The sequence below is a fragment of the Hippichthys cyanospilos genome, chromosome 7 (genome assembly GCF_059441005.1).
Source record: "Hippichthys cyanospilos isolate Australia breed blue-spotted pipefish chromosome 7, RoL_Hcya_1.0, whole genome shotgun sequence".
NCBI lineage: Eukaryota > Metazoa > Chordata > Actinopteri > Syngnathiformes > Syngnathidae > Hippichthys > Hippichthys cyanospilos.
Genome location: NC_142375.1, coordinates 20229498 through 20242981, shown reverse-complemented (window position 1 = coordinate 20242981; position 13484 = coordinate 20229498). Strand labels below are relative to the sequence as shown.

At 43.6% G+C, this 13484-nt stretch overlaps 1 protein-coding gene across 2 annotated transcripts in view; it reads left to right on the top strand.

Moving 5' to 3' along the window:
- The window catches only part of cxxc4 (CXXC finger 4), a 34767-nt gene extending 21618 nt beyond the window's left edge, over window positions 1-13149 (top strand). For both annotated transcript variants that reach the window (XM_088418497.1, XM_088418496.1), the window contains exon 3: window positions 11844-13149. In XM_088418497.1, the coding sequence (XP_088274623.1) occupies window positions 11844-11888 (45 nt within the window). In that variant the 3' untranslated portion in view covers window positions 11889-13149. The remainder of the gene's footprint in view (window positions 1-11843) is intronic.
- The last annotated feature ends 335 nt before the right edge of the window (window positions 13150-13484 follow it).

Genomic DNA, 13484 nt, shown 5'->3' with positions numbered 1-13484 from the left:
GAGCAGTGGTTGGGTGGGGAGGACCACCGCTTCACACCGTTGCACAACCATTCCTACGCACGGCTTATAAAATCCGTCTCTGGCACTGACGTCATTTTAATTACATTGGCTGTTAGTGAGCGGCGTGTCGCTGAGCGTGGCCTTCCGGCAGCTCGCGGCCATATGCTCCTTCTGCACGTCGGCCATATTTCGGCATGAGTCTTTGCCAAGGTCAAAAAATCAAGTCAGAGGACACCGCTGGAATTGCATCTAGGCTAATTGCTTTCTCCTTCATTCATCTCGAGCTCGCCTGCTCTCAATCTCTCTCTCTCTCTCTCTCCGTCCTCCCACTGAATTTAGTAATCTGCTTTAGGATGTTTCAGAGATGGAGATGGATTTGGTTTTTCCTTCGCCGCCCCCCCCCCCTCTTCCCCCATTCGCCGCTCCCCCAAGCCTAATCTCCCCCCTGTGACCACCCTGCCTCTCGCAGCTCTTAAGCACACCATCATACACCCCCCCCCCCCCCACCTCACCCACCTCGGTGCATGAGCCGAGTCAGCGAAAAACTCCCAAATTCCTCATTACTCACAAACACCCGCAATACACTTAGCGTGATTTGCTCCTAACGGACGCTTGGTGCATGGCTGGCCCTTGGAGTAAAACCGTTTTCAGCGGCAAGCGATCGCGCCACGATGTCGACATTATGATCGTGTGCGCGCTCTATTGCCGTGACCATTAAGCACTGGATATGGTTTTAAACGCATACTTTGTCAGGAAGGGTGGTCTTGAAAGAAATTTTCTCGTGCTGTCTCGCTTAATGTGACCATATTAGTCAAGCTCTCAAATTAGTTTCTAGCTTTGACATATTTAAAATAACAATTTTTATGAAAAGGCACCCACATCCCTGGGTGTGAAATGAGCGAGCTTTGACGTCATTCTCCGTCCACGTGTAGTCAAACAGCAGGCCAAAACGTTCATCAAAACGAGCTGTTTTATTCCGAGCTATAGAGCAATTTCTGGAGAAATTGCATTTCGAGGTTGAGAGACTGATAAAGAAAAATATTATTAGATTCATAAAATTACTTGGAATAATGTGGAATGATAACCAACGGTATACGGTAAAATAGTAGACGATGACCTAAAAATGAGGTAAACCAGGGGTAAGGAACTCCGGTTCCTCGAGAGGCATATCCTGCCTATTTTCCATGTCTCCTTCGCCTTTCACACCTGGTTCAAATAATCAGCTCATCCGCAAGCCCTGTGGAAGCCTGATAACGATCCTGATCGTTTCAATCAGGTGTGTTGAATGTGAGACACATCAAAAACCGGCAGGATACGGCTCTCGAGGAACCGGAGTTCCCTACCCCTGAGGTAAACATATCAGCTTGAACTGCTCTAATAATGTAGAACGTAGAGGGGGAAAACATCAATTGTTGGCTTTTCTTTGGGAATTTTGGAAAAGATTCAAGTTAAAACTGTGAATCAGAAGAAAAAATGTAGAAATAAGAGGAAAAAAACAAAAGCCTTAAGTCCCTATCTCAATAAGCAGAGGACAATTGCAAGTGTTTTCAAATTCTTCTCGGAATTAGACGTTAGCATAACACACACAGTGGTAAACTTGGTGAAACTCGGATGCTGTTCAACTTTGGGTATGTGTGGCAAAATGAACACAAGCTGCGTCGAGAGGAAAAGGAACGACTGCTTTGAGAACATTCAATGTTGTTACATTGGTGAGGCGTTCACCGACCTCTCACAATGTGGGAAATCTGAAACACAGTTAACCAGCAACAAATATATAACTTACGAATATGAACATATTGTGTTTTTTTTTACATTTTTGCCAAACTGTTGGTGCATCTTATACACAGCAACATACAATATACCAGAATTTGACCCTAGAATTAAGGGTGTGTCCTATATTTGGGGAATTATGGTATGTGCCATATTTTGCGGGACAATACAGGTTGGGGGTCATTGTCATGCGGATGACTAGATGAGCATAGCGTCCGTCACGGTGGCCTTGGCAAGACGTAGCTTTTATAAATGGCATTGGGGTAGCGGGAATATTGCCTACAAGCTTGGAGATGAGATTTCACCCCACCCCTTCCCCAGCCTGCGGCACAGGTGATGGATTGCCGTACCTTCCAGGTTTGAGCTTGGCAACGCCCCAATATTCCCGCCGAATAAAGTGACAGGCAATATATAACCCATCAGTTAAGGCCGACTGCACCGCAGAAACTCCCACTCGCCGCTTCTTTCTTAGCGCTTCCCCCTCTGAATGTCTGCTGCCTCCCTACTTGAGCGTGATGAAAATGATCCCCGGCTTCACTCTCTTGATTCCGAGGAGTTTTAGGCGCCAGACTTAACAGCGGCGCTGATTTCAGTGCATGGCGTCATCGGCGGATGTTCATGGACCCACTCTGGCTTCAGAATTCGTAGTCAATACCCTTAATTCATTCTTGGTCAGTAGGGTACATTATATGAACAAAACTAAAGGACCATTATTTTGGGGCTGTCATGGCATTTGTAAGGGCAAAATATTTCACTGTGGGCATCTTGGGTACAATTTATTTAGGGGAATGGACATTTGGGGTCCAAAAATTGGGAAGTTGTCACCATGGGTCCAACGTTTGGAGAAACTTTTGGAGAAAACAACGAGCGTGGCAAATTTACGGGAGCAGTCATCCTACTCGGCGTACAAAAAAAAAATACCAAGGAGCAAAATTGAGAGTGAAATATTTTAGAAAACTGGACACAAAGTTTAGGGGACCATTGTGCCGTTGTACTTTTGTGGAAAATTCTAAGGAGCTAGCACCGTTAGAAATATTTGATCACCACTCACCTATACCACAAAATTTTAGGGAGTGATCATATTTGTACTTTAATGCTTTAGGTCCATGTCACATGCCACCCTGAATGCGTCATTTTAAGAGGCAGTGACCTCGGTCCACACGTAGGGCCATCGGAATTAACTAACGTTTTTATGTATACTTTATATGTACTGTATTTTCACCATACGGTGCACCGGTTCTTGAAAACCGGCAGTAAATGTCTCTCCAATTTTCTATATGTGGCCTGGCTTTTTTTTTAATATCAAAATCGAATCTTTCAAAATTTCCGGCCAAAGTGGAAATTTGCCCAAGCCTCCAGTTTCGTGATTGCAGGTAACCAGCTTAAACCGGAGATTTGCATCATCGCGTTATTGTTTTTCCCGCCGAAGACACGGATACAACGTCAGAGGCGTGAGTTCTTTCTGATTGGACAGAATTTAGCGACACTACTGCCACATAGTGACTTGGCATGCTTGTGATTCAATTTCTTTGAACAACAACGAGGGGGAAACTATGCGGATTTAAATAAGACCCTTACATGTATATAAGTACATAAAATATAATGTTCTTTGATTGTTTTTTTGCCGCCACCGTACAGAAGGTTCGTATTCCGTCAGTGTAAGTAGGAAATGGTTCGAAAGCCAATCAAATGGAGTATTTCGTAACACATTTCTTCAGAATTTTGGACTGGAGTGTACACACAAGATGCACCAGATTGTAAAACGCTCGAGTAATTTTTGAGAAAATCCAAGGGTTTTAACTGTGCCTCTTGGTACGGAAAATACGGTAAGCGGAGAGACTGTTTCCAGATGCTGCAGGAAACTGGGTTGTACCGTGTCAAAGACATCCGCTTTGGCTTGTTTTGAAATTACACAGCAAGAACTACGGCAGCTATAGCGGGCAAAAAATGTTTACCCCCTTATTTGTCTGTTTTTACGGGAAGTATTCCCACTCTCCCACCTTGGACACACTCATCAGGTCGGAAGAGCAAGCGGTCGGGCCAAACAGATAATTCTGCTAAATTAAAAGTTTCCCGATGATTGCATTCCTATCATTCGATCACCGGGAGAGGCGAGAGCAGGGGGTTAGTGCCAGACATGTCTCGGGAGAAAGCGGGGCACATTTGCAATCACCCCAAGTTCAAAAGGGTAATTTATTCGCAGTCTACGCTTAAAGTCAGTCTGCTCCGGATGCCGCTAGGGTTGAGCCGCCTGGAGAAGAGACACATCATTTTCATTTTTCGCTCGCTTTCTCCCCCCACGGCCCCGCTCGCTGTCCTCCTCCTCCTCGCCTGTTGTTGTTCCTCCCAGAAGCCCCGCGTGGCGTCTTTTAGCGCGCGCCGGCGAGCATATTTCACTTTTACATTCATCCGCGCTGACGTGCCGGCGCTGATTGAATTCTGAGGCGCGGCGGCGTCTGCCATTATCGCCCTCATCGTCTTGAGTGGTTTATCTCTGGCCGCGGCTCAGCGTGACTCCAAGGCTGCGGGGTAGACCGGGGGGCAGGCTTGTGGACTCTTCGTGCCTTTTTATTATTTGGTGGGAGGGGGTGGCTTGAGCTTAACGTCGGATGCGTGCGCACCTGCGATGAGAGACTGTAAAATCCCTGCCACAAATAGCATCAGTAATTGACACCCGCCTTCTGAAAAATGGCTTTATTTGAATGTATTAATATGGCGGTATCTTGGCTTTTAAGTGCCCCGGTTATAATGCTTTTTGCGCTATAAGCCGTGGGTTCACTTTTTATATTTTGATTCGATTTTATCTTTGTTACGAAGAAAGATTTGAGGTACAAGTGAGCTTGAGCTACGCCCCAGCGTGATGACATGATGAAGAAAATGGAGCACTTAAGCTACAGTAATGCCTTTTCTTGTGGTTAAGGTTTTCCAATGCACTTTCAGCCATTTGTTGAATGGGTCAAATAGTCCGACACACAAACAGGAAATGACAACGCTCGCAAGAAGCTAGCCAGTCCGACTCCGGGTCCTGACATCACTTGGTCGTGATTAAAACAACTTAATACATTTTTTTTTAAAGTGTTTTTATGGAGGGCTAGAACGGATTGTTATTTCAGTTTGGAGAATCGATATCTTACTGATAAACTGATTTATGAGCCTGCTAATACACTGAAATTGTAAGTTTTTATCAATTAAACTGAAAAGTTAGAATAGAATAGAATAGAATTAAATAGAATGCTTTTACTGTCGTTTTAGAGCCGGTATACACCAAAATTGGGAGCGTTTTTCAAAACGTAAATAGTTCTTTCTGAGTCTGTTTGCCCGGCTTTTTTGAGCCCTGTACCGCAGACCAGAGGGCAACAGTTTGAAAGCTTGATTTCCAGGAGGAGTTGTATCTCTATGTTCATCCGTAGCGTGTCATTTTAGAATGTCTTAATTATTTCCGAAAGTACCATTCGTGGCGCGTACTTAGATAATTACTGGTGTTTTGGGGAAACAGGAAAAGATTATTGGCGTTTCCAATTACTTAAGTTTCCCCCAAACCAAATGTGGAATATATTTGATTTGTTACACGAGGGATCAATTCGGTTTACGGTTCCTGTTAGTTCTTTAGCTCTATAAGCTTCCTGGACCAAAATACGGATGAATGATTGCGGGGTACGTATATAACGAAGACCCGAGAAAGCCCTCCCGCCCGCGTACCCCGCAGTGGTCAGACTTGGTTGAAACGTGGCTTGACTTTGACTTTTCCAATTCAAGTTGTTCCTTTCTTTCCACGGGGCTTCAATCAGCTGGCATTGCAGCCCCACCTGCCAGCTTGAGTGAGGATCACAGGGTGTCATGGCTGTCCAGAGACCTTAAGCCGCAATCAGCAGCAAATTCTTCCGCCACGTGTCATTTTTCCCCCCTTTCTTTTCTCGTCTTTATCACGGCAAGCTGGCATTTAGAATGCGCCGTCTACCGTGGACGTGCGCTTCATTTGAGGTCGAGAGACGTCGCTTGGCCCGTCGATACTTCGCCGCCGGAGCGGGAAATTGTCTTCCCGCTGCGTGTGCGGTCGCAGCCGCCTTGTTATGTATGCTCTGCTGCACACGCCGCGCCGTTCACCGGGGGCTGAGCTGCTGCCACGCCGTTTTGATTCGAGGTGAAACCTCGGGGTGTCGTGCCCGCATCGACCCGTCCTGTTCTTTGCCCTTGCCTGTTCCGTCTCTGCCGATTTTCTCTCTTTGTCCTATTCGGAGTCTTAGACATTTTTGTTTCACGGTTATCAGGTTCTTGTGACGTTTGCATGTTTCCCTGCGCTTACGTGAGATTTTCTCAGCGTACTCTGGCTTCCTTCCATAATTTTAAATCGGAGGTCCCCAACTGCCGGCCCGCGGTAACGCGCCGTGGATCAACTGTTACCGGGCCGCAACGGAAACAATGATGTTTCGGAACTGATTTAGTTTAACCTTTAACGGTTCATTCATTTGGCTAGATCTTTGTTTTTTGGCACTGCCTCTTGCCACTTTTGCTACCATATTTTGTTGTGAGGAAGGACGGTGTGGCTTGGGTGCCTTTCTGTCACCCTGTGAGATCTGCTTTGTAAGAATGTTGTCATTCTTGTCAAAAATTAGTTTGCCTGTTGATCCAACAACTTGTGACTGTGGATAACATGCTAGCTAATGTTAGTTATCTTCCGTATGTTATTTAGTGCTGCCTTGCACGCGTTTAGCTCGTTAGCATTTTCGTTTGTGTCAGGTATGTCCCTTTGGTTTTGCATTGAAAAGAACTCATTTGCATCTAATTAACATTTTTTATTGAAATGAATAGCCTTTGTAATGTAGTTTTTGATTGATTTAATCGAAAATGTTATTTCGGTACATTTTGTGTTGCAGCCTTAAAAGTATTTTCGAGACCCAAGCAAGCTGAGGTCTCCCATCGTTTGTTGTTAGTGGTGAGCTCATATCCTACTTGCACTTTATAGTCGCCATTCGAACCCCTTCCCTGGTCCATGATGAAAATCTAAAGTGGTGACCGGTCCATGGTGATAAAAAGGTTAGGGACCCCTTCTATAAAACATACAGTCCGGGGTGAAACAAGTTTTTGAGTACCGGTAATTTGAATTTCTTGGTTCTGCATTTGGTACCTGTTTATCAAATGTGACTGGCAGGAAGTCAAGCTAACCGCAGCAACAAGTGTTCATGCTATGCATGACAAATTCAAAATAAATAAATAAATCTACTTAAATAACATTTCAACATCAATGCCTTTGTCCATTTTTATTTTGAAGGAGGTCGTAGCAGTGTGTCATAATGACCGACTTGACTCGTGACAGCAAAAACGCTAGGTTGTCCTGAAATCAAGTTCAATTGCTTATTATGCTAATTAAGGATGCTTAATCAAAACATAATTATGCTTACAGTGTATCGTACGGCGGCTGTTGCCAGCAAATAGCGGGTGCTCTGGCTAGCAGTGGTATTAACTCGAGCTGAATTAGATGCTAGCAGCATTAGTGGCTAGCAGCATTTAACTGCCCAACAAAAACTAGCCAGAGTCATCAAATTATTTTTTTGAGTTCAGTTTAATCGCATAGATGGCTCAAGTTTGCTGTTCCTATTGATCACTTTTTTTCACAAACCATGCACTTTGGTTTTGTTTCATAAGCCACACAGGAAGTAAAATTGTATAATGATACGTATGGTTTAAATTTAACCTACTGAAGTATTGTTTGACCCTTGTGCTCCCACTGTGCAATATATACAAATTGCTTTTTTTTTTCCTTTACATTGTAAATGTTTTCAAAGGCGTAGTAATTTAAGTTATTTATGAATGTTATTTTTCCTTCAACTCATAAAATTGTTCAAATGCATCAGTTCTACCAATACATATTTGTTAAATTTTTTAACACCCACAAAAAAAAGTGATGACACTTGAAGACATAGCCATTAACTGGTCTCTGCTGCCACCTACTGTCTTGAGGTGAAACACAAGTCAACAAAGAATTTTTTTTTGGTGACATAGTTTGACCTCTGCTCAATGGAATGTTGCAAAAATCGCAGGAAAATAAATGAAATAAATCCTATTCAAATGCATCTCAAAAATTGTCATTATAATGGTTTTATGTGATCCAAAATTTGGACGATTATTATTTTTGTGCACATAATTTCGTACATCCATCTGCAATCACATAGAAATGTCAGAATTGTTTTAATGTCAGAAAAGTTTTAATCATCTGCTGGAAATTTTCCAGCTACCTGGTGTTTTTTTTCCCATTTATTCTTTTATGATTAAAAAAAAAATCAAAGGAATTTCCATAATTTGTAACATATCGAAATTCGAAAACACTCAATAGCTGCAGCTCTACGCACATGCAATTAGGTTAATTGAAGACTCCAATTGCCCGTAAGGTTACCAATCCAAGGTGTACCGCACCTTTTCCCCAAAGTGTGTTGGGATAGGCTCCAGCTTCCCTGCAACCCCAAGATAACGCACTATTTCAATCACTTTGTCTTGCGGAAGCGTGTTAATTGAGCCTTCCTCCTTTCCGGATATTGTGGCGTCGCGAACCGATGGAGGCCGCGGCGTGCGATTCCCAACGGCTCCTCGAGCCTCACCGGATCGATACGGCAAAAAGTTAACAAAACGAAGACATGCCGTGCGTCCAGATCAGGGTCATTATCGCCTCTCGTTCGCCGCACTTCCACCGGCGACTGATCAATGTAAGGATATGGATTAACACAAACATTCTCACCTCACCTTGCGCCCCATGTTGACAGAGATCTTAAAGTGCATCACGCAGGAGACCCAAATGTACCGGCGGGCACAACCACAAGTGCTCAAAAGATTTTAACGCAGTAGGAACGACACGACTACTGGAATTATTTTGTATTAATACTTTTAGGTCAGTGGTTAGCATGTTGACGATTAGCTGTCGAAATTCATCGGGGAATCGAACGTTGTAATTCGTCGTTTACAAAGTGTTATTGTTGCAATTGTCTGCTTGGTTTACTTTCCCAAAAAGAAAACATTTAAGATGTTGAAATGTTTATATTTTTTAATTGTTTACTTCCGTTTTTTAAATTCAGTAATCATTTGCTGCTTTGCAGTTTTAAAACTGCCATATTTTTGCACTCGCCGACAGATAATCTGCAGCAGCGAAAATTGAGCAAAAGAACTTTGTAAAATATTTATGATAAATGGATGGATGAATATTTTCAACACCGACAGAATATTACAGAGTTAAATCGCAGTTCAAACTCAAAATAAATACTTTTTGTTGGTCAATAAATTGACACGTTGAACAGATACGCACATTTGCTTTACCGGTGGATTATCTCCTGGTAGCTAGTAAAAAACAAAAACAAGAAAAAAAACCTGCAGATAATCCGGATTGGAGTATAAACCACAGGGCTCAAATCATGAGAAAAAAGCTACACTTTATAATCCAAAAAATACAAAATATTCTTGTTGTTTTGAATTTCCTCGCGTTATTGTGCTGAAACTCAGCAACTCACAATTTTTCTCGTGCTGCGTCTCCTATCTGCTAGCTTGTTAGCTAGCATCCGTTGTGTATCATTTTAACATATTATAAGTGTTTCCAAAGCACCAATCATGGCCTCTATATAATTAGGCAGCGACATGACACAGGACGGTTCTTTAGTCCTCAAATATTTCAATTTTTTTTTCTTTTTTCACTCGGTCAGCTTGTGACTTTTTGAATTAGCGATGATGACACGCCGCCGCGGCCATTAGCTACCCGGGAGTTGTTTGTTTTATCACAAAAACGCGCTAAGTGGTTCCCTTTCACAAATAAGTCATACAAGTCTTAATTTGATCGAGCAAACACAAAGTCGGAGTGGCAGGGCCGCACGGTGAAAAAAAAAAGACAAAAAAAAAAAAAACTCGCAAACCGGCATTGTCTTGTTTTTAACGCGGTGTCCGCGGAGCACGCGCTCATCAGTATGCCTTTAAGAAGCCGGCGGGCATTAAAATGCAAAATTGCCCTCCACTCAGGCTAAAGTGATTTTAGTTGTGATTATGCACCATTTCCTCCCACTCAACAGCAGGGAGGGAAAAAAAAAAAAAAACGAGAGCGAGGGGGGGCAGAAAAAATAAAAAGAGCGCTAATTGGTCATGGGGATTGGTGGGAGGCTTGGCTTTTTTATGTCTCTGACTTCTAAATGAGTTTGGGAAAGGAGAGGCTGCCACTCTGCCGTGGAGCTTTCTGTTGGCGCCGGCTCAAATTGAAATGATGCACTGTTCCCCCTCACTGCGGCTGCAGCGCGCAGTAATTAAATGCCTCATTGTTGCTTCCTGGGAATTGGAATGGAATATTTCATGCGGCGTGGTGATTATTTGGGGGTGTAGGTGGGGCGTGGATGTAATCACCTTGGCTGGATCTCTGATGAAACGCTTTGCTCGCTTTGGTGCACGCCGCCGCCTAAAGTGGCCCCCCGGGTTTTGGACGGTTTTTTACTAAGTGCTTTTATTCATCACCGGCCTTGTCGTCATCACTTCCTGTTTATGGAGGGGGACGTTTAAAGCCGTGTCGCGTGGAAAATCTCCGCCGGCCCGAACGCCGTTTGTGTTAGCCTCGCTAGTAAACCGATGCGGGTTTGAAATTTTTCGGGCTGATGGTCCGATATCCAATTTCGTCGGACGTTAACTCTTTCGGCGCCGTGCGGCATCCGGAAAGGCAACCGCGAGAGTTCCAGACAATTTCGAGCGTTTTGACGCGTCTTTCAAGGCGGACGGAATGTTGTTATTGTATGGCTATGGAGACATTTGTAGTAGCATTTGAAAGATCGGATTTCATTCTTCACCGAGAAAAAAAAAAGCATGATCCTACCTTATTTCGTTCCTTGGTTGTCACTGTTTCAAAATAGGTCATTTCAGTGACACCGAGCTATTTTGGACAAAATAAGGAGGAAAATGAGCTTTTTTGTGAAAAGATGTGTTTTTTTTGCACAACAGTGACTCTGACACAAACATTTTTTTAGGAGCATCTGAAAGATATCGACAGTCCTTCCCTTGGATAAAACATGAAGAAAAATAGTGAAAATGTATTTATTGGCAAAACAGGCGTTTGTCACGACAGACCGAGGGACAGTTGGTCGGTCGTGACGGACTGCACGCTTTCTCGTATGCTACACGGAATACTCATTAGCGAGCGAGGTTTTTCAATTTGAGGAGGGTATTTTGACAAGCGGCACGGGGGAGGAGTGGTTTGCACGTCCGCCTCGCGGTTAAGAGATCCGAGTTCAATTCCAGTTCGCTTCCTCTCACATTCCAAAACCATGCTTGGCAGGTGTATTAGACACTCTAATTGAGGCGTCCCCAACCCTTTTATCACCGCTGGGGGGGACCAATCCCAGAGAATCCGACCGATTTTCAAAATAAAAGACTCGGGCACTACATACCTGGTACCGGTCTGTGGAACAACTGGTACTGGACCGATGGTTGCGGACCTCTGCTCTAAATTGTCCTTAAGTGTGATTGGGTACATCAATGGTCGTTGGTTCCTGCGTGCCCTGCGATTGGCCGGCAAACCAGTTCAGTGTATCCCCTGCCTAGTGCCCTAAGTCAGCTGGGTTAGGCACCAGCAAGCCTGCGACCCTTGTGCGGATAAGCTGACAAATTCTTCAAGACTTCACCAACAGAGGGTTGTAACTGCTTCTGAAACAACTGTGAAATCCCTAATCAAAATTCTTCTGTGACATCAGAAATACCTGAAGACGTGAAGGCGAACGATTCAAATCGCAGCGGATTGTATTTAGTTCTTAAACATCTGTATACCTACTATGTAAACACAGTTATGCTTTGTAAATGGGTTCTAGAGGTCTCAAGCCCCCCCCCCATCCCACTTGATATTAATTTCAGGAGAACCGATAATTGGGTCGTTGCTCATTGAGCAAAAGGGAGGCGGAATTCAGCTTGATTGTTGTTATCTGTGCTTAACTCTCTGCGATTGAGTAAACACCAGATGTTGCTGGTCGGCGGAGCCCTGGAGCAAAATAATACTCATCATAAAATCTTCCTTTCTGTCGCTTTATTATGTCAATAACATGCATCCCCGCATTGTGTCTCCCCCGCAGAGGACGCCGGTCACTAATGGCGAAGCGTTCCGGTGGTTCTTCTAGAGACGCCGACCGCCGTCGTCCATCACCCGGCAGGAGGTCCCGATCGACCGTGACCCGTCTGCTCAGAGCACGCGACCCAAAGCGCCCCCAAAACGCACACACGCGCACACACAACACAGACACACAAATGTGGACCGGAGGACGGAATACAATGTGGACATCACGGACGAGACGGAGAGTTGACAAAAACATACTGGGTGTTGTTTCTTTTCGGTGTAATTATTGTACCTTTTGACAGTATCATAATGTATATTTTTGGTGTCTTATGAATGTGTTTTCAGTGTTCGCGGCCGGGCGGGAATGGGCCGCCGCAGAGCTCTTGTAAAGAAAGGACTGGAAAAAGGACAATCTTTTTGGAACCACACAGAATCCGCCCCGACGGGACGGGACGGGGCGGGAGGGGGAATGACGATAAACGCAACACACTTTACTCTGGAGCAATAATTATTCAACCTTCTTTTTCCCCTCCATATCTCTTTTTTCACTTCCCAGGAATCACCCGGAAGCCATTCCAGCGTCAACCTTTTTTTTCTTTTTGTCTCGATGAGGCAAGAATGCCCCCCCCCCCCCCCTCTTTTTTTTTTTTTTTTTCTATAGATTGTGATGACTCGCCGCAGTACAGGGCACATTGTCTTGTGTGGTGGGTTGCACTTTAAAAAAAAACTGAGCATTTATTTCACTGATGGAAGAGTTTGAAGGTGTATTTAAAAAAAAAAAACAAACAAGATGGATGTCAGCGACGGCATCGTCATTAAACCCTTTCCCGTTTGACACCAATGAAAGTACACTTATACATATTGAACATATCAGGTGTTGTTCTGGAGCTGCAGGGGGTTGACGGGGAGAGCGAGGCGCTCCGCTCTCATCCCCAAAAATGATCCAATAAGGCTGGATTCACACTTAAGGTCAAAGTGCACAATTCTGAGTTCAACCCTTTATGTCGTTTTTTGGGGACTACACTATCGTGACTTATACTCAATAAACGCTGATGGAATACATAGAACAACGCGTGTTGCGCACACACCCAGATTGCACGTGAATAATTTTGTAAACAATCCTTCATAAGTAATACTAATATCAAACTTAAAATCAATTCAGTTGGCCTGTTCTCACTCATCCCCCGGCATTGATTTATATGAAGGGGAAACATTTTGCATTATTCTATACTTGCTTATTTATTGATAATCACACCTCCGATGTATTGAATTCATATATTTGGAATATTTACGGGTAACACGATAAACTTACCAAATACCAGATAACTTCTCCTCTCCGTATTTTATGGTAACAACCCAAATATATATATATATATATATATATATATATATATATATATATATATATATATATACACACACACACACACACACACACACACACTGTATTTTCCACACTATAAGGCGCACCGGATTATAAGGCACACCCTCAATCAATGACATTTTTCAAAACCTTTCCACATATAAGGCGCACCGGATTATAAGGCGCACCCTCAATTAATGCCATATTGTAAAACTTTTTCAATCGCAATATAGTAATACTCAAAGTAATAACAATAATAACTCAAATAATGACTCTAAACTCTCAATAGCATCATAA